General features: G+C 40.5%; 1 protein-coding gene across 2 annotated transcripts in view; it reads left to right on the top strand.

Moving 5' to 3' along the window:
- The window catches only part of CSMD1 (CUB and Sushi multiple domains 1), a 2,045,798-nt gene that overhangs the window by 1,389,603 nt on the left and 634,117 nt on the right, over positions 1 to 22,078 (top strand). For both annotated transcript variants that reach the window (XM_005562521.5, XM_065518732.2), the window contains exon 8: positions 1,066 to 1,153. In XM_005562521.5, coding sequence (XP_005562578.3) covers positions 1,066 to 1,153 — 88 coding nt within the window. The remainder of the gene's footprint in view (positions 1 to 1,065; positions 1,154 to 22,078) is intronic.

The raw sequence follows: 22,078 nt of genomic DNA, 5'->3' as shown, positions 1-22,078 counted from the left end.
ACCTTTCAGCTGAAAATAATAGAATCAACTATGCAATGGATTTAAAGTATAGCAAATAAACTATAATAAATATAACAGAATGTTCAGAATTGCGATATTACTCCTAAATTGGTTGATTTTCTGCCTCAAAAATAAGGTAGCAGGTCCAGGTTGTTGACACGTCTTTTCTGTTCCATACATGCTGTTGTCTCCATCCTCGGATTGTAGCAAAATCACACCAATAGTTCTACCTTTGAAACCTAGACACAGAAGTTTTCAGAGTAAAATAGATATGCACTTTATTAGCATCCTGCAATGTTTCCCAGAAGTACTGCTGTGGACTTCCCCTCACATCTCATTCTACTGAATTGGGTCCCAAGCCCTCTGCTAAGCAAATTCCTGGGAAAAGTAAGAAAGAAATGCCTTAGTTTGATTGGACAAATTATACAGGGTGAAATGAATTTTGAGTTGACAGCCACTCTATCCAATAAACAAATGAATTCTTTAAAAATTATTCTGTGATAGTGCAAGTCCCAACAGGAGAAAAGGTTTTTCATGAAATTCAGGAAATAAATCAGTGCACTTGAACAAAGAAACCATTATGGGTTTTAGTTCAATGATAAATACTTCAATGTTTAAAATATATGTAATGTTACTTAAAGTATCTTTTGTATAGAACTTAGTAAATATCATCTCTGTTGTCATCTATGGGAATGAGTGAAGGCTTCCTTCTCTCTGAGTGCATGCATTTTTCTCATAATGCTATTTTTCTCATCATGCTATTAATTGTAACTTGGTGTAAAAGTAGTCATAAGGAACAAATGAGATTTTTAATTAAATTTTGACATCTTAAAAATGAGAGAAATAAAACCAAAGATTATCATCCTTTCACTGGAAAACACATCTTTGATTTTCACCAATGAGAATATAAACATTTATTTGAATGTATTTAAGGTGTCTTAATTCCTTTGGAGATCACATTTTAAGTCATTATCATTAAAGAACTGAAAATGCCTAGAATAGATTTTTTATCTGGGTATTTCCTCAATAACAACAACATTTTAACAATGTTTCTCTCTATGACAGTGAGCCAAGGAGGTGTTGCATTGGTCTCTGACATGTGTCCAGATCCTGGGATTCCAGAAAATGGTAGAAGAGCAGGTTCTGACTTCAGGTAAGAGATACAATAGTGATGGAAAAAAGCATGTTATTTTTAAGACATATATAATTTCAGCTTGCAGTTTAGTTTAACTCTTTTGTTCTTTTGAGGTAAAGATAAAACTTTGCAATCATTATGCAACTATATTATCTGTAGAATTCTAAAACATATTATACTGAAAAATTCCAGGTACTCTAGAGTCAGCACCTTATACTCTAGGAACCAGTAATAAAAATTTAACTCTAAATATGTGTAATCAAAATTTGTCTTCAGAGAGTTTATTTTTTGTTTATAATCTGTTAAATTTTCTGTATTAGTCCCTTCTCACACTGCTAATAAGGACATACCAGAGACTGGGTAATTTATAAAGGAAAGAGGTTTAATTCAGCATGGCTGAGGAGGTCTCAGGAACCTTACAATCATGACAGAAGGGACAGCAAACACATCCTTCTTCATATGGCGACAGGAAGGAGAAGAATGAGCAAAGTGGAGGAAAATCCCCTTAAAAAACCATCAGATCTCATGAGAACTCACTACCATGAGAATAGCATGAGGGTAACTGCCCCCATGATTCAATTACCTCTCACCAGTCCCTCCCACAACATGTGGAGATTACGAGTGCTACAATTCAAGATGAGATTTGGGTGGGGACACAGCCAAACCATGTAAATCTCATATTCCATTTTTTTTAATGTTTAAAGATAGAAGGTAAAATATTTAATTATCACCTCATAGTTATTTCATTAAAAAACTTTAGGAATGATGAATGTTAGTATCAGCCAATAAAGTTTATTCAGAAAATGTGACTCATTTTACTAGGATTATGATGATACTGATTTTCTGTTGCTACATTATGAATACAGTAGTGATAATAGTCCTATTACTTTAGATTTTTACACTTATTTCAGTGAGTTCAAGAATTGTAACATATTCCATCTTACAAGATGGATACTATTATTAGAAGCAGCTGTGAAATAAAATAGTAAAGAGAAGCAAGATATGTGTTTTTCCTTCTTACAATGTCACCATTTTTGAAAAAAATTCGAAAAAGGTTCAGAAAGCTAAGGCTACTGAAGTGGCCTACAAATGGAAGAAAAGTACTGATACTATTAGAGAGGGAAGAAGAAATGTTATTTAATAAAATTGGAGTAACAACGGTAGTTTTAAAAGGAATAGAAAAATAAAAAAAATGGCAGTGTGTCTATAATGAAGTTGGTAAAATGGTGTATTATTTTACATGAAAAGCATACAAAGTATAGATATGAAGAAATAGAGTGTTGGAATGGATATAGGTTAACTATTACACATCTTGACTAATATATTAAAAAGTTTGTGGTTTCGCTGAAGTCCCTTTGAGGCAGAGCTTGAGATGAAAATTCTTATTGAAGTAATTTATTGGAAAAGTGCTCTCAGGAGGAGTGGAGTAGAGGAAGTGGAATAGAATTGGAGTAAAAAGCTAAGCAGAAAGATGCTTTTACTGGAGACTCACTTCAGTCTGTTCCCATGGGGAGTTCTGGGATACAAGTTGTACTGACAAGCAGGCCTCACCTTTTGTACCCACTTTCCTGCCTGTCAATCAATGACTTCCTTCCTTTGGCTCAGGGAAGTTCTCCAGAGGAAGAGTTGCTTGTGAAGAGTTATGAGCAATCCAGTGAGTGTGGTGCATGGATGCACCAGCTCATAGCTAAAAGAAGGATGCTGGTTTCCAGTATCATATTATAAAATAGTGATCATTTGAAGTCATTCAGGAATTTTATCTCTTTCAAAAAGAAAGCAACCCGATAAAATTGCACATTCTTCCAAGGGCTTTCCATTCTATGTCTTCCTTCCTTGTGTCAACAGTCACCTCTTTCATGTCCCTCTTGTTGAGGAAAAATCTTCTTCCTGCTTCCCTTTCCTTCTGTGCCCCTTTGTTAGAGTTGACAACAGTGCATCATCACGATGTGGTCACACATCTGTTGTCTCACCTGTCTTAAGCGTCTCCAGAATGGAGAGTGTCTTATCTTTGCATCGTCAGTGACTAAAACTGTGTGTTTGGCACAAATAAACTCTTCTCCATATCAAATGTACTTTGTGTATCGGGGAACTGCCCATCTTGTATCCTGATCCCAGAAACCTAGAAACTTCTTTGGTCAGTTTTACAGAGCTTTATTTTAAAAAACAAAACAAATTAACTCATATCTGAGAATACCAAATTCTTCAAATTGCATTTCATGTTAAAAAAAAAAATGACAGAGAAAATGCTTAAGCTATAAAAGTTAACAGGGAAGTTGTGAATATTCAGGCCAATGTCTCCTTAGCACAAGGGCAATAATGAAGCTTTTAATCATATCCTAGGTGAGTAAGCCAATCTTTATTCCATTTCATTCTCAGATCGGACTTATTTCTGGAAAAGAGGTTTAAATTCAGGATGTACATTAACTCTGAGGGCTGTGTTGATCTGGCTGGGGTGGAGGTAGCAAGAATCTAGGTTGTGCAGATGTATGGCCCGTCAGGAATGGAATATAGATAAGGTTTCTGTAGAACTTTATCTCAGAAGATAATTTCAATCTGTCACTTTCCTTGTTTTTTGGGAAATCATTATGTTGTTTATTTGTCTCTATGTTTGTAGCAATAGCAATCAAATATTGTAACACCTGGGAAAATGATTTGAAAGACTAAATTTTCTCTTAAATACACGAGTAAAATGTTGTTTGTATCAGCTATGGGGTGTGTATGTGTATACAAATATATACATAACAGAGATAAGCTAGTTATAGTAGCTGTTTTGATAGATTTCTTAGAACTTTCTCCCTAGCTGATTTTGTTATCTACAAATAAAAGGATTTTTAATTTTTGCTTTCCAATCTGAATTTTTTAAAATTTCTTGTTCTTGTGTAAATGCACTGGTTAGAAACTATTTTACAAGATTGAATAGAAATGATGAGACATCTCTGCCTTTATTCCTGAGCTGAAGTGGAAAGCGTTCTGGCTTTCATTATAATTATGACATCGCTTGTTGGTTGTTCATAGATGCCCTTTATGAGGTTGAGGAAGTATCCTTCTATTTGTAGTTTTTTGAGGGGGGTGTGTGTGTGTGTTTTAATCAGACATGAATTTGGAATTTTTTCAAAAGCTGCGTCTACATCTATTGAGATGACTGTTTTTTGTTTGTATATTTTGTGAATATGAGGACTTAACTGATTTCCCAATGTTAAAAATGAACTTATATTCTGGAATAAAATTAATTTGTAATGATGTATTTTTCTTTTTATGGATTATTGAATTTGACTTGTTAAAACATTTAGTTTTTTACAGGTATGTTTATGAGTTATCATAGGCTGTAGTCTTTCCTTATAAAGACTTTTTTTTTTCCTGTCCGAGTAATAATGGTCTCAAAATTAATTGAAAACTGTTCTCTCCTCTGGAATACCATAGAAGAGTTTGTGTATAATTGTTAATATTTCATTGCTAAATGTTTGGAATAATTCACCAGGGAAGCTACCTGGAATTGGAATTTTCTTGCAAGTATGTTTTAAATTACAGGTTGAACTTCTTTTCTACTTACAGGCTCATGTAGATTATCTACTTCTACTTCAGTGAGCTTTGATAGTGTGTATCTTTCAAGAAATTTTAAAATTTCATCTAAGTTGTCAAATTTGTTGGCTTAAAATTATTCTTATTTTTCTTTATTATCCCATAAATGAGTAGTAATTTCACAGCTCAAATTCTTGATATTCGTAATCTTTAAAAAGTCTTACTTGGTCCATCTGGCTATTAACATGTTAACATTATTGAACTTCTCCAAAAACTACAATTTACTTTTATATACATTTATCTATTGTTTAGTTTGTCTTCAATTTCATTGACTTCTGCTCTGACTTCTTATTAATTTATTTTCTCTGTTTACTGTGGGCTCCATTTGTTCTTCTTTTTCTAGTGTCTTAAGGTTGAAGCTGAGATCAGTAATGATGGTAGATACAATCTTTTGAAAAGTTTCTAATTTTCTAATGAAAATTAGAAATGAAAATTACAATTTTATTTCTAATGAAAATTAGAAAACTTTAGCTTTGTCATGGGCTCAAATTTTGTCAGTCATTTTCCTTGAAGTAAAAGACTCATTCACTTTTTCTAAACACCTGACAAATACTCAAATCTTAGCAGTGATAGTTTATCTATCATTCTTTAAATAAAGAGGAGTTCAATAGAAAACCAAGCAGCCAGCTCAACTCAAAACTGAAACAATTACATAGATGTTTGTTTCTCCAGAACTCCCTCAGGCTTACCATGCCCCAGACACGCCTTAGGTATTCAAGTGTTACGATTTATTAAAACAATCATTTTCCCTGCTCCCTCAAGGACTTTCTTAAGTGACACTGGACCTTTTCTCTGCTACTGCCTAGTGCTGTTGCTTGATTGGTGCAAAATCGGCATCAGTTTTTCCCATCATTGTTTTTGCACTGTCAATGTAAATGACAACACAGTGAATGTTGATGTTTTAAAAGGAGGGAAGGCTGGGCGCCGTAAACTGAGGTGGGTGGATCACGAGGTCAGGATTTCGAGACCAGCCTGGCCAACATGGTGAAACCCTGTCTTTACTAAAAATACAAAAATTAGCTGGGCATGTTGGTGTGCACCTGTAGTCCCAGCTACTTGGGAGGCTGAGGCAGGAGAATCACTTGAACCCAGGAGCCGAGATCACACCACTGCCCTCCAGCCTGGGGGACAGAGCAAGACTCTGTCTCAAAAAAAAAAAAAAGAGGGAAGATACTTTTTAATAGTGTTTTGAGACCCTCTTTAATGAAAGGTAATTCAGTTTTATTTTCTAAATTCTTGTAATCAAAACTAATGACTAATCATGTAATCCAGACTAACAACCAACATGGTCAAGATGAGTAGATGAGCTCATTTGCAGTGTAGCCTTTGTAAATATGTAACTTGGGGTTGTTTTTATTAAGAAGAGTTCACTTTTTTAGGTTGGTAAAATATTCCTCCTCTGGTTTCATTTATAATATTATTCTGGTTTCTTGAGAAATCCCTTTTCCATAGACAATCTAAATATTAATTCTATCATTATCTATAAGATACCTAAAGAAAATAAAGCATAAAATACAAAGCTTGCTTATTTGAATTCAAGTCAGTTTGGGGACAGTTTTCTGACAGTATTTTTCAACATAGACCATTGTCTAAAAGACAAAGTGTATTCATTACAACTGAATATTTATGAGTAAGATTGATGGAAGTATTCAAATACCAATATCTGAGGGAGGGAGCTCGGACAGGGATTGAGAATTTATGGGTGTGTACTGGCATCTATTGTTCATCTATCTTTCTGTGCTAACAGGATATGTAGCCTATGTCCAAGCAGGTGTAATTTTCCTCGTTTTTATAAGTAGAAGTGTTGAAATTCAGAACGCTATATCTAGTCAGAGTCAGAGCTGGGAATTTAAGCTGGAATGCTACTGATCTCAAAGCTCCTGTTGACCTTGATAGTTTGTAACACAGATAATTATAATAAAAGTTTTTACACCCACTCTGCAGGACCACTGGAAAGGTGAGTGTAGTTTGCGGACTTCACACAGTAGCCAATGAGGAGTCAAGGTATGGTTGAAATTTGCCCTTGAGCTCAGCATTCCAAGTCATGCAGCTTAGCATGCGTTGCATATGCTGAACAGAAGGACAGTCTCGCTTTAATTGATCACTGTGAGGGGTGTCTCATGTTATAATTGGCACCACAGATCCATGTAGACTAGCACTGGCCATGATGCACACTGCTGGACATTACAATTTTTTTTTTTTTTTTTTTTTTTTTTTTGGAGATGGTGTCTCGCTCTGTCTCCCAGGCTAGAGTACAGTGGCATGATCTTGGCTTACTACAACCTCTACCTCTCAATTCAAGCAATTCTCCTGCCTCAGCCTCCTGAGTAGCTGGAATAACAGGCGTGTACTACCATGCCTGGCTAATTTTTTTTTGCATTTTTAGTAGAGACGGGGTTTCACTATATTGGCCAGGCTCGTCTCAAACTCCTGACCTCATGATCCGCCCACCTTGGCCTCCCAAAGTGCTGGGATTACAGGCATGAGCCACAGTGCCCAGCCATATTTTTTAAATATATAATTTCACATCCTTCTATCCTTTTAAGAACATTTCAAAGATGCTGAAACTGAACTTAGGGAGCTCCCTGAATTCTTGGAAACTTGAGCTTCTCAGCTCCTTTCATGTCCTTTTATCTTTTCTTCCACAATGTGACCCCTCGACGACTGTCCACAAAGAGCTCCATGTGGCCACATCCCTGATTCTGCATGAGCTGCAGTATGTGTCCTGACACTGCCTCCTCTGCAGGTGGCACCTGCCCACCTTCAGTGTCCTGTCTTTCTTCCTTTACTTTTTTTTTTTTTTTTTTTGAGACAGAGTCTCGCTCTGTCACCCAGACTAGAGTGCAGTGACACGATCTTGGCTCACTGCAACCTTCACATCCCGGGTTCAAGCAATTCTCCTGCCTCAGCCTCCTGAGTAGCTGAGAATACAGGCACATGCTACCATGCCTGGCTAATTATTTTGTATTTTTAGTAGAGATGGGGTTTTACCAGGTTGTCCAGGCTGGTCTTGAACTCCTGACCTCAGGTGATCCACCTGCCTTGGCCTCCCAAAGTGTTGAGATTATAGGCATGAGCCACTGCATCCAGCCACTTCCTTTACTTCTTGGTCATGTTCTTCCTCAAGTATCATCTCCTTTCTGCCCCACCCGCACCACCCACGCTGATTCTTCTCGGTGGGGAGTCTTTCCACAAAGGAGTGTTACCAGTTAATGGAGAAACAGAGGAGGGGCTTTAATAGGCAAAACCGACTGAGACGGAATAGTTCTCCCTATAATTTTTTGTGCTTTCTGTAAATAGAGTATCCAGTCATACGCTGCCTAACAATGGACTGCATATATGATAGTTTTCCCTTAAGATTTTAGTGGAACTGAAAGGTTTCCATTGCCTGGTGATCTTCTAGCCCTGCTCCCTCCCAGGACAGAGCAGTACTCACATGTTTGTGGCAATCCTGATGTAAGGCAGATGTACTGTGCTGCCAGTCACAGAAAAGACTAGCACATACTTGATAATGAGAATTAATGACTGTCTTACTAGTTTATGCATTTACAATGGTATACTTTCTACTGTTATTTTAGAGTGTACTCCGTCAGCTTATAAAAAACATGAAAGTTAACTGTAAACAGCCCCCGGCAGGTCCTTCAGGTGGTATCCAGAAGAAGGAATTGTGATCATTGGACATGACAGGTTCATTCATGCGTGTCCTTGCCCCTGAAGACTTTCCAGTGGGACAAGATGTGGAGGTGGAAAACAGTGATATTGATGCTGATGCCGTGCAGGCCTAGGCTAGTGCATGTGTTCATGTCTTAGTTTATAACAAAAAGGTTTAAGAAGTAAAAAGAACAATAGAAAAAAGCTTATGAGATAAAAATATGAAGGAAAATCACATTTGTACAGCTGCACTATGTGCTTGTGTCTTAAACTGAGTATTACTACAAAAGAGTCACAAGTTAAAACATGTAGCACAGTAGGCCAGGCATGGTGGCTCACACCTGTAATACCAGCACTTTGAGAGGCTGAGGTGGGTGGATCACGTAGTCAAGAGATCGAGACCATCCTGGCCAACACGGTGAAACCCCGTCTCTACTAAAAATACAAAAGTTAGCTGGGTGTGGTGGCGGCACCTGTAGTCCTAGCTACTCAGGAGGCTGAGGCAGAAGAATGGCATGAACCCGGGAGGCGGAGCTTGCAGTGAGCTGAGATCGCGCCACTGCACTCCAGTCTAGGTGACAGAGTGAGACTCCCTCTCCACAAAAAAAAAAAAAAAAAAAAAAACGAAAAACAGAACAACAACAAAAAATTAGCTGGGTGTGGTGGCATGCACCTATAGTCCTAGCTACTTGGGAGGCTGAGACAGGAGAATCGCTTGAACCCAGGAGGTGGAGGTTGCAGTGAGCTGAGATTACGCCACTGCACTGCAGCACTGCAGCCTGGAGACAGTGAGACTCCATCTCAAAAAAAAAAAAAATTGTAACAAAGTAAAAATGTTTCAGTAAGTTAAGGTTAATTTATTATTGAAAAAAGAAAAACTAAATTTATTGTGGCCCAAGAATACAGTGTTTCTAAGGTCTACAGGAGTGTACAGACATGTCCTAGGCCCTCACATTCACTCACCACTTACTCACTGACTGACGCAGAGCAACTCCCACCCTGCCAGTTCCATTCATAGGGAGTACCGTATATGAATGAGACATTTTCTGTCTTTCATACTGTATTTTTTCTGCTCCTTTTCTATGTTTAGATATATTTAGATATACAAACACTTACCACTGTGTTACAATTGCCTAAAATATTCATTACAGTAACATGCCGTTTGGGTTCATAGTCTGGGAGCCCTAGGCTGTACCATTAAGCCCAGGTATATCAGGCTACACCATCTGGGTGTGTAAGGGCACTCTATGATGTTCGCACAACCAGTAAATTGCCTAACGATGCATTTCTCGGATTGCATCGTGTCCTTAAAAGACAAGTGACTTCACCTTGGCCCATCTCTGTCCTCTCCCACCCACAGGGTTGGCTTCTCTCTGCAGAACGAGGGGCTCTTTACTCCCAACTTGATGTCATCTCACGATTTCAACATTTCCCAGCATCTTTGGGTTTCTCATTACAGTCATGCAGTTTTGAAGGAAAGGGGAGAGGCCTTATTGATTTTATTTTATATGACCGGACCCAACACAAGGTAGAAGGCTTCTCTGTTGAATGGATTAAATTGAGGCTAACAAGCCAGTCTCTAGGGATATTTTGACATCACCTCATTAATAGTCTACTAAACCAATTAAGTTAACCACTGCTCATCAGAGAATAGATTAACAATTAAAAATAGAGTTGTAACATAGGCTCTAAAGGGAATTTGGGGGTTGAGTGATATTTATGACTTAAAAACTGAATAGTTAATTTATGTATTTGATGTGTGCATGTTACTATTCATGCTAATAACATCTGCTCTTTGTCTTAGCATATTTTAACCTCAAGGATCCCATGTTTATTTTTCATTCTGTTTTGAAATATGCTTTATGAATTATGTGTCATCAAATGGAAGGAGAAACTGGAGTACATTAAGGGAAAAAAATCACATAGTCAATAAGAAGCAGAGACAAATCCATAGCCCGTGTGTTTTGATAAACAACTACTCATTTCTAGTTTCCACATTTAGTTATCTTCATTCCTTGTAGCATATTGATAATTTTATTTATAGTTATTACAGTATTGCTGCAATGGTTTTATTATTTCTCCATTGTAGGTCAACTCCAGTGAGAGCAGAGGCACCTGTCTCTTGTTATATGAAAATGTAAAGAATTGTACTTATAGATTGTGTAGAGACCAGGGAGTAAATCTGGTGTTCTTTTCAGTAAGAATTGCTTTCGGCTGGGTGCGGTGGCTCACGCCGGTAATCCCAGCACTTTGGGAGGCCAAGGCGGGTGGATCACAAGGTCAGGAGTTCGACACCAGCCTGGCCAAAATAGGGAAACCCTGTTTATACTGAAAATACAAAAATTAGCCAGGCATGGTGGCATGCACCTGTAGTCCCAGCTACTCGGGAGACTGAGGCAGAAGAATCTCTTGACCCTTAGAGGCGGAGGTTGCAGTGAACTGAGATCGCACCACTGCACTCCAGCCTGGGTGAGAGGGCGAGACTCCTTCTCAAAAAAATAAAAATAAATAAAGCTTTCTATTAAGTTGTGTTATTGAATCATTTTTTAAATGATGAAGAAATGAGAGAAACCACAGGCACATTATAAGTTTTATTGTGAAAAGAATCAAGCCCAAAAGCGGGTGAACACACAGCATGGAGGTAGCTGGAGCCCCCTAGATAACTCTCACTATTCTCTTCATCAAGAGATAAATGCTATCACATTGATGCCCTTGGATACCACAAGCAATAAAGCTGCACACTCAGGTTATGCCCGTGTGTCCAAGGGCACTGATGTTATGTTCCTCTCCTGATGGAGAGTAGAGTGGAGAGATGTCTAGGGACCTCTAGCTATTCTCTTCCTGTATGTCCACTTGCTTTTTGGCTTCTTTGATTCTTTTTCTTGCTTACTATTTTATTTTTCATCACTTATATACTTTATAAACTTCACATACTTATAAAGTTAGAGCAGATGCATGCACTGATCTCTCGGTTGGTATCCCATGTGATACTGGCTCTCCTCTTTAGCACATCTTCATTTTTATGATCCTTCTCGTGTTTTCCATGATATGTTGACATCTTCTGCCTTCTCAGCAATGCTAAGAGATCTATTATATATTGAGCATTGAAAAGCCAGATCTTAGAATTCGGAGCATCACCCCCTGAGGTACCTGTTCTGTGCTACCTCCAGGCCACACTATATGAAATGGACCTTTCATCCCTGCAGCCTGCCTCCCTCTGTCCTTTCATTTCACTTTCTAGCACTGACCAGCCAGAAATTCTATGCATGTCTATGCTTGCAATCTTACTTGACTGAGCATAGTTCATGTCTACATATTTTCTATCTCATCACAAGACTCTAAGCCCCATAAAGAGAAGAACTTTGTTTTATTCACTATCACGTTTCCAGTGTTCAGTATAGAGCTTGCCTCAAAGAAAGCCTTCGGCCATTATTTACTAAGTCATTTAATTTTACTTTTATATCAGGAATGCATTTACATTTACAGGTTTTAAGGCAACGATAAATACTGATTCAATATGCGGAATTTTGATTTACAGGTAAACTTGTAAGAATATAATTATTCCCAATGAAAAAGCTGCTGTTTCTTTGCAACATATACTGTATTAAGCACTAAGCTCTGACCATTTGCTAGATCATTTATGTACAACTAGAAGAAAAAATGGAAAATATGGACATCATTGGATTATGATTGTTATTCCTTTTTCCCATCAACTAAAAAATTTACTAATAGAAGAAGCGTTTGTAAAGTTAGAAACAAGCCCATATATCAGAGGTTTTTTTTTTTTGAGAGAATTCGGAAACTATAATGAATACAAGAGGGAATTTTAAAAACATTCAAGCTTGGTTTCTTGTTGAAAAAAAATTCCCCCTTTTGTGACATAATCCCTTTCCACTCCATGTCCCTAGGTGGAAGACAAAGAACTATCTTTTATTTTTTGAAACTCAAGCATGATCTTATTTCTTGAACCAGTGTTCGTTTCTGTAAGTGATTTTTACTCTCTTGCCTAGTGGAGAAAACAGTAAGGTGGAGGAGGACAAAGTGGGGAGAAAACAGTAAGGTGCAGGAGGACAAAGTGGGATGGAGCACTCAGTCCAGGTTTGTCATATAAAAAAAGCAGGCTTTGGCTCCCAGGCCTTTCCTGACATGCTGCATTTGAGTCTGCAGCACTTAAGTCCCCTGCCATGGTTCAAAGTGTTTTTACAACTGAAAAAAAATTTAAGGAACCTAACATATTCCTATGCCTGTAGCTTTTGGAGGAGGATTCATGGTTACTAGGAAACTGAACTAGACTAGGAAAAATATTTGCCAATGATTACTGCTCTTTCAAAGGGCATCAGCTGCATTTTTAAGAACTACTTGAGAAATTCCACAACCCATAACATCCCATTGACACTTCTTGAAGCCTTTAGGTCACTTTGAAAAATGAACACCGTGAATGTTTCAGATAATATTTATGTGGCTAAACCTGCTTCTGATAAACAAGTCACCAAATGGGGCTGGTGGAATGTCCTCTCTCTCTTCCATGGTCTTTTCAATATCTGCAGTAGAAAACTAATTTTTTCATCACAATAAAATATCCATTTAAATAGTCTTCTGAGAAAATAGGTGATTGTTACTTAAGCCTATATTAATTTATTAGCTTCACAATGCAAAAAAAAAATAGTTGATGAATTATCAACAAAAAGCCCACTTGGTCATGATCATCAGATATGACATCTTGGGGACTATTTGAATCTAAAGGTCTTCAAAATGACCTTCTGTAATACTTTTTCTGTATGTTTTTTAAAAAATTCTTCATCTGTAAAAGAATGGGTTGAAATAGGAGATGTGATTATTTCTTCCATATATTAGAGATAAAACACTCTGTGCCTCCTAGTCATGTGTTTGCCATATTCTACTCTAGAATAAGAGTCTGCAAAAAATTCATGGCTCTGTTCAGGCGTGTCAACAACTTTTGAGGCTAAGGGAAGCCTGTGAGATAATCATCAGTGATATGCAAAAGAGTTTAGGAACAATATGAAAGCAGTGAATGTTCAATAACCAACCAGTGCATTGATTTGGGGGCCATTCTCCCTGCTCCCTAATTTTTCTAATTCCTTTAAAAATGCTTCAGAATCTCAGGTGATTTATTTTGTTTTCCTCTATGCCTCTCCCAGAAATTTGTTGAAGGGAAGAAGAGAGTTAGTGTTCACTGATCTTCCCTAGAGAGAGAAAGTGATCTGGTTTTCCTGGGGTTGTGCCATTAAACACACTCCAGTTACCCCGAAGGTTCTGGTTTAATAGGTCAGGAAGACGGACCAGGCATAAGGATTTTTAAAGAGAATGTTTAATTGTGATAAAATACACATAATATAAAATTTAGCATCCTGACCATTTTAAGTGTACAGTTCAATGGTATTAACACATGCACATGGTCATACAACCGTGACCACCATCCATCTCCAGAATTATTTTCATCCTGCAAAACTGAAACTCCGTACCCATAAAGCTGTAACTTCCCATCCTCCCCGACCCACATCTCCTGGCAACCACCATTGTACTTCCTGTCCCTGTGAACGTGATCACTATAGACAGAATGTCCTGTAACACCCTCTCTCTCTAGGGCAGATCTGTGAACACTAACTCTCTCCTTTCCTTCAACACATTTCTGGTGAAGACATAGAGGGAAACAAAATGAATCACCTAAGATTCTGAAGAGTTTTCAAATGAATTGGAAAAATCAGGGAGCAGGGAGAACGGCCCCCAAATCAATGCACTGATTGTTATTCAATGCTCACTGCTTTAATATTGTTCCTATAGTTGGTAAGTCTTCTGCATATTACTGATGATTTCACAGGCTTCCTTTAGTCTTAAAGTTTGTTGACACCCCTGAACAGAGCCATGGAAATTTTGCAGAATCTTATTCTAAAGTAGATTACGGTGACTAGTATAGGTAATTCAGCGTTAGGACTTTTCTAAGCGCCTCCTGTGATTCTGATGTGCAAGCGAGGTTGGTAACCATTGGCCTACCTGGTGTTTGTCATCCATGATATGAGATTAGAGATAGGTGACTAAACACAGATGGGCTTGCTTTTGAAAACCTGTTTGATAGCATAAATGTCGTCTGATAAGGTGTATGGAAACCTCATCATTGGAAAACACTTTCGGTATCTGCTGTCTTCTACAGCTCCTATATATGTCTGCAGAAGCTGGAAGAATACGGGCAGCTGATTTGTTTCCCCACAGCAAAAATACTACCAAACCTTGGCCTCCATCAAATAATGTTCTGGGAAAAATTATAAAGATGCAAGGCCAATGAGCAGCTCCCATGAACAGGAATCCCACAGACACCGTGATGCAATGCTGGTGGATCTCAGAAAGCAGAGGCAAACCTACATCTAGCAGTGATATACAGGAGTCGTGGAGCTTTCTAGCATGTATGACCTGGTATCAAACTTGCTGCCACGAGATCAGGGGGGATAAATGAAGAATGTCCAATCACAGCTGATTTGTGCACGTAGAGATCAGTGCAGAAACCCCCTGAAATAGTTCTTTACATTTCTTGGCATCGCAATGAATTCCTTCCTCTCAATCCACATTTTCAATCAGATAGCAAAACCATTTTTTTCTTTACTGTATTGAAATCATTTAATTAGTAAAATATTGTTTTTGAGATATTGCATACCATGTACACGAATATTGCAAAACATTCATGGGAGAAAAATGACTGCTATTTATGATTGAATCCTGTGATAGAGTAGGAATAGAGGTGGGTGCTGTGGATCCCTCAGTAAGATGACTGCCCCTGCAGACTTTCGCTTTAGACCAGAGCAATGGTTTTCTGTCTCTTATCATCTCGGGTCACCAGTGGTTTTCCACTGCCATCAGCAATAATACTTGCTTGGCATCGTAAAGAATATAGTGGCAAGCTGGGTGAGTAGATGGGAGCACCCTATCCCCAGGATGACATTTCATAGTCCCTGGGGGGTAGCCTGTGACAATTTGAAGAGGTCCCTTCTCCAGTCAACCCTGGGGGATTCGGATACACTTGACCCTTGCTGAGAACTGCGGTTTAGAGACCCCTTAAGTTTCTATTTTCATATTCTAGGGGAAGTAGAGTAGCTAGTTAGACGGTTTCTCAATTTAACTAGGATCTAAAGGTAATAAATCCACCCACTCCACCCTTCAACAGCATTAAATGCCCTTTGGCACCAAATTCTAAATGTTATGAGGAATTTAACCTGCACTTCCCTTTTATACTATGGGGAGGAAAAGGAGAAAAAGAGAAAGGCAGATACCTGGAAAGATTTGGGAAGTGATGACCTGTCAGTTTTCAGCTTGCTGATGCCACCTGCAGTTATGTGTGTGTGTGTTAAATTAATTCCTCACTCTCTTTACCTGCTAAACTTTTGTTAAGTGTTCAGCAAGCATTCAGAACCAGCTCTACCCTTAGTGATAAGCTGAGGAGATGCCCCCTATGGTGGTCCACCTTTCCTGCCCTCACAATGATGCTTCCAGGAGCTTGCCATGAATACGAATTGTAGAGACAACACTCTTGCTTTGAGACGTCCTGCTGTGCTGAAATGTAGCTACCTCTGGAAGGGGAAGGTGGTCAACCATCTCACTCCATCATACCTTCTTTCGTATGAAAGAGTTTGTCAGATCTGTTGCTCCCAGCAGATTTTGATGAAAGACAGGAGGAAAGAAGTGGGAGTTGCCTGTGCCAAGCGGGAAGGACCACCTGGTGAAAGAAGAGAGGAGCACAAGGTAGAGGTTGGCACCAATCTGGGCATGCAACAGATACAGGAAAACGGAGATATGGTTAAAGGTGTAAAGCTGCAGTTACATAGGATGAATAAACCTAGGGATCTGATGTATGGCATGAGGCTGTGGTTAATTAACAATGCGGTGTTGTGGTTAACAATGCTGGGTTGGGGTTAATAATGCTGTGTTGGGGTTACTAATGCTGAGGTGGGATTAGTAACGCTATGTTGCATCCTGGAATTTGCTCAGAGGGTAGATCTTAGGTATACTCAGCACAGGCACATACAAAGGAGTAATCATTTCACTATGTTTATCATTTACGACCTTTAAATAGGTACAGTGTCCTCCATCACACACACACACTCTTACACACATGCACACACACACACGCACAAACACCCGTGCACACACACGCACACACCCACACACCCGCAGACACGTACACTCGTCCGCACACATGCACAGACACCGTGCGTGCACACTCATGCACACCCGTGTGCACACACACCAGCACACGCACACACACGCGCGTGTGCATGCATACACACACACACCACACATGCACGCTCACACACCCATGTGCACACACATACACACACATCTGCACACACTTGCGTGTGCACACACTCACACCCACACATGCACACCTGTGCACGTGCATGCACACACACCCCCCACACACAACTGTGCACACGAAGATGCACACCCGTGCACACACACCTGCACCCCTGCACACACACACTCTCACCTGTGTGCACGTGCACACACACACACATTCACGCACACACATTCACACACACCCGCACGCACTCAGATGCACACCCATGCACGCACACACCCACACACTCGCACACACACACACAGTCACACACTCACATTCACACACATTCACACACACACTCACACACCACACTGACACACACACTGACACACACACAGCAGTAAGCAATTGCAATCCAATGTCAGCTTTTTTTTTTTTTATTTTTGAGACAGAGTCTTGCTCTATCACCCAGGCTGGAGTGCAATGGACCAAGCTCAGCTCACTGCAACCTCTACTTCCCAAGTTCAAGTGATTCTCCTGCCTCAGCCTCCTGAGTAGCTGGGATTACATGTGCACTCTACCACATCCAGTTAATTTTTGTATTTTTAGTAGATATGGGGTTGTAGATATATGTTGGTCAGGCTGGTCTCGAACTTCTGATCTTGTGCTCCACCCACCTCGGCTTCCCCAAGTACTGGGACTACAGGTGAGAGTCACCACACCTGCCCCAATTTCAGCTTTACTTTGCTTTGTATCTGCTGTTCTCAAAAGAAGGGGAAGAAAAATCACAAATCACTACCTGGGTCATTTCTAGTGAGGTTTAGCATCCAAGGCAACCCTTCATCTGCTGATTAGTTCTTTCATTTCCTTAACAAAACGAGCAAGCCCTCAGGAACTGTGCTGAGCTCTTGGGATAAGGACACATAAAAGACGGAACAACAGAAAAGGCCTCCTCTGTTGTAGACAGAGCGTTGAGGAAGGCTCAGGGGACACGTTGCAGCCAGGGCTTGGAGGATGGGAAGGAAAGGATCTCGTCACTTGAGCCCGGGGGGCGGTCGGTCCCAGAAGGAGGAAGAGCGTGTCTAAAAATGATGAGGGAAAATCTGTCCCTGCCTCTCTCCTAGAGACTGACGTGAGCATTAAGGGCTGGATCTAAATGACAAGAAGTTAAAGCAAACACACCAGCCATCAAATGCAAAACTACGTAGAGGAAATTAGATGTGAGGAAGCCGGGAAGGTCTGTTGTTTTGGGGATGTTTACAGCTGGATTTCATGCATCTACACAGCACACTATAATTTTAGCATCAGCTTCCCTAGACGCTCTCTTTTCTGATATTCACAGGATCCCTTTTCTCAGATTGGCTTGGTCCTATTTACTTTGTTAAATGTATTAGGAAATACATGATTTTATTTCTAGGAATGACACAAGATTAATATAAGGTAGGGAAAAACAAACTATATTAAGAAGAAAGTATTTTATTGGGCTGAAGTAGGGAAAATGATAGGAGATATACAAAGAAAAATTTTTAATGTACTTTTTAAATATATTTTAAGTTCTGGGGTACATGTGCACAACGTGCAGGTTTGTTACATATGTATACAGGTGTCATGTTGGTGTGCTGCACCCATCAACTCATCATTTACATTAGGTATTTCTCCTAATGCTATCCCTCTCCTAGCCCCCAACCCCCTGACAGGCCCTGGTGTGTGATGTTACCCTCCCTGTGTCCATGTATTCTCATTGTTCAACTCCCACTTATGAGTGAGAACATGCGATGTTTGGTTTTATCTTCTTGTGTTGCTTTGCTGAGAATGATGGCTTCCAGTTTCATCCATGTCCCTGCAAAGCACATGAACTCATCCTTTTTTATGGCTGCATAGTATTCCATGGTGTATATGTGCTGGACAAAGACATTTTAAGAATTGTGTTTAGAGTTGTAAGAAGTATGGTAGGGAAATAACAATTCTTGGCCTCAGTACCTTGCATTGTGGTGAGTAAAACATGTGACTCACGTTTTATCTCAGCTGCATTTTATTTACAACTATTTAGTAGCCTGGTGACCTTGTGAAGATAACGTCTCTAGGTCTTAGGGCTTGCATTGAAAGTTGATCACCTGATCATAGTTCCCTACTTTATTTGGGATTCCCTAGAAATCAGCTTAAGACAAAGGCTTTAGGGGCAGTTTAATTCTGGTGAAGTGAGAGTGAGAGAAATTGGAACCTGACAGAGATGCCAAATGGGCTGGGAAGCTGTGCTCAGCTTCAGAATCAGCCCAGGGAGTCGGTCTGTCTCACCGGTGCCTCTAGACAGCCTGGGTGTACCCCTGTGGCCTGATGTTTACCATGAGCCCTCTCAGCCCCTGTGTCCGCCTCTCAAAGTGTGACCCCTGGGGCATTGCCTTCCCCTCATTTTGGGCATCCCACATGTCTGCTGCAAAAGCCGGAGCCTCAGCAGGCTCAGTGCAGCCAGTGTTTGGGTGAGGTGGCTGTTTTATCAGCGGATATCTTGCAGGCCTCCTGGCGCTGGGTGGCATCAGCACCTGGGTTCTGGATTCATAGCCCCCAAAACCGAGTGAGCCATTGCACCAAGAAAGGCAGGCAGAAGGTGTGCTGCTGAGAGGGGCACTTGGAAACAGTCCTGTTTGCTGAGCGCTTGCGCTGGGCTGACTTCTCTAGGGGGCAAGTATGTTCACGTCTTTTAGCGTCCTGTAAACGTGCTTCTGGATCTCATGTGATGACCGGTATGCACATGTGCCTGTGTATGCGAGCGTGTGTGTTTGAGTGTGCACTGAATTACAGCAGTGTTTTCTTCTCCTGCCCACCCTCCTGGCTCTTGCTCCGGGTGGTGCTCGTTAAGCCTGGATACTGTGGTTTCTGGTCAATTACAAGCAACCAGATGTGAAGGATAAATCAAAAAATTGCAAAGCTTTGCCTAGTGTAGATATAAGCCCAGGAGGAAATATTTGCTGAACAGTCTCTGTGTATTTCGGATTATTTACTGATCAACCACCGATTTAAGTGATAAGTTTCAAAGTTACAAAAAAATAAAGCCCGTTTGAATCCAGCATCCTATGATGCTGAGCAGAGGGCCCTCTGAGTCTCTTATTCTCATCTGTAATTTGGGATCGAGGCACCTCCATTGCTGACTCAACATGGAAGCCCCACATACCTGCCCTGACCTGAGTGGTTAGTAATTTATGTCACTTCCCTGCACGCTCTACCTGGTTAGCTGCAGCCACTGCCTGGGCATGTTCATAAAATAAAACAAACTCATGTCTGCTGCTATTGTGTTGGGCACGTGCATGATGAAGGCGTGAGCTGGACAGTGGTGCAGGCTGCCGGGGCTCTGCTTGCTTCTCCTCCCATCTCTCTGCCTCCAACACTCCTCACTGTTTCCTCACTTAAGCTACAGAGCAAAGAGCATGATACACAAAACACCTTTTGGTCTAGAGTTTGAAGAGTCTCCTCCGGCTTCCTAAGCGCACGTGGAAAACAGGCACTGACGTTGCTGTCCTTAAAGCCCTGATAACTTGTCACGAAGGAGGCAAAGGGGCTTTCACCTTGGATCTCACGGAGACACAAAAGAGAAGATGGGAGAGGGGCTTGCGGGCAAAGCTCCTTCCCAAGCCATAATTCCCCTCAGTCCCGGCTGCATCCAAACCCTCTTCCAGGTTCCCACAGTGTGCACATAGCTTCTGCCTTCGTATAGACGGGTGGGTGAACATGAGGATTTAATTTTTGTACTTCACATGACGAAGTACTCTTGTTTAGTAAATGGCAGGTTTCCATGAACTTATAACAGACTTGGAAATTTTAAATTAAATTCCCTCACACAAAAATTCATGCCTCATTGTCAGTGCCATGCTTCTGAGAGCTAGTCACAGCTGGAAATTGCCAATCACTCCAAGCCCCTTGCAAGAGTATTACTGTTGCTGACACCCTGGAAGCATCCTATATTTTGATTGTCATTAAGGGATCTTTGTTAGGCTATTGCTAACACACAGTATCTAAAAATCACATAAAATATGAGTTTCCTTTCTTTCCCTAGGCTAGAGAGCTCCATCTCCTCTCTGATGCATTTTTAGTGGTGCTAAATTGCCTTAAGGCTTGAAGAAATGAGTCTAAAAATTGCCGCTATAAAAAGAAAAAATGACCCAGAAATGACACATTATGTGTGAAAATCAAAAGGGTAATAAAAGGCATTTCAATATCCACAGCAGACACACATTCGTCTCTCGGATGATGGCATTTTCTAGAATGCCGAGCAAGGCGTGCGATGGGACAGCATCTCCCTGGCGTGCGGCTGGCTTGCCTGCAAATGGTCTTCGCAACTTTCCTGGTCTTCGCAGCCTTCCTGGTTTTATTAGGATTGTGTCCCTAAGGGGCATCCGTCAGCAGAGACCGTCGGGTGAAGTGTCCAGGTTCCTGTCTGAGTGGTGTAAAAGCTCCCTTGTAGGAGAACCAGGGAGGATACCTGAAACATTTATTTAAAATAGAGGCGAATGCTCCCAAGGGCGCGTGTGCCGCGTGGATGCTGAGAGGTTCCACCCAGAGGCTGGGTGGTGGTCTTCCTCCTAAAGCCCTCCAGCTCAGAGGCTTCTTCTACACCTAGGAGATGTTCTGAATCCCTGCTTCTGTCTCCTGGTTTGTGCTCTCATTAGTGGCACAGGTATTGACTGCAAGGCTATCAGAAGCTCCATGCACAGTGCTGGGGGCTGTGGGAGATTTCAAGGTGAATGAAACACAGCGGTTCCCTCGCAGATTGACGCCTTCCCGAGTGGCCTCTTCTCCCAAGCCTCCCACTCTTCCATGCTGCTAGGCTTTGTGTTAATATCCTCAGACTAAACCTGAGATGGAGCAATAACGGAACTGTTATGTGCCTCAGAAGTGAGACAAGGGAGGTGAAGTGGAGGGAGAGGGTATAAACCCAAGTCATTGTGTCTACTAGGGAAGGACAGGGTGCAACATCAAAGCAGGAAGGTAGGAGATAGATCCATGATATTGGAAATAACCTTTGAACAACTCTGTTCTGGACAAACCAAGTTATGTGCAATCCTCTGAACAAACCTCAGCTTTGTTACCAACAGGGTTTGGCTGTGGTGGTTTTTAAATCTAGAACACATATACTCATTTTGGAAAAAAAAAGAAAATACATTCTATGAATCTCTCAAGTCCCAACCCAAATTTCAGTTTCCAACATAAGTTATTCTTTTCTTTTTACTAAAGGCAAAATCAGTTCTTTTTTTTATTAATAGTCCCATAGCAATTTAGATTTACTTAATACATTGACCAGGAGCAGCTCATTAATATGGCCCAGGGCTCGTCTTATGTCTGGTGCATTTGGGGATGGCTGTAAATGATTGCCAAACCCCTGTAGGTCCGGCATAGCGGAGGCCCATGGAGAAGAGCAAAGAATGAAGGGGTGG

The sequence above is a fragment of the Macaca fascicularis genome, chromosome 8 (assembly GCF_037993035.2).
Source record: "Macaca fascicularis isolate 582-1 chromosome 8, T2T-MFA8v1.1".
NCBI lineage: Eukaryota > Metazoa > Chordata > Mammalia > Primates > Cercopithecidae > Macaca > Macaca fascicularis.
The sequence above is the reverse complement of the archived record's forward strand: the minus strand, read 5'-3'. Positions and strand labels throughout refer to the sequence as shown.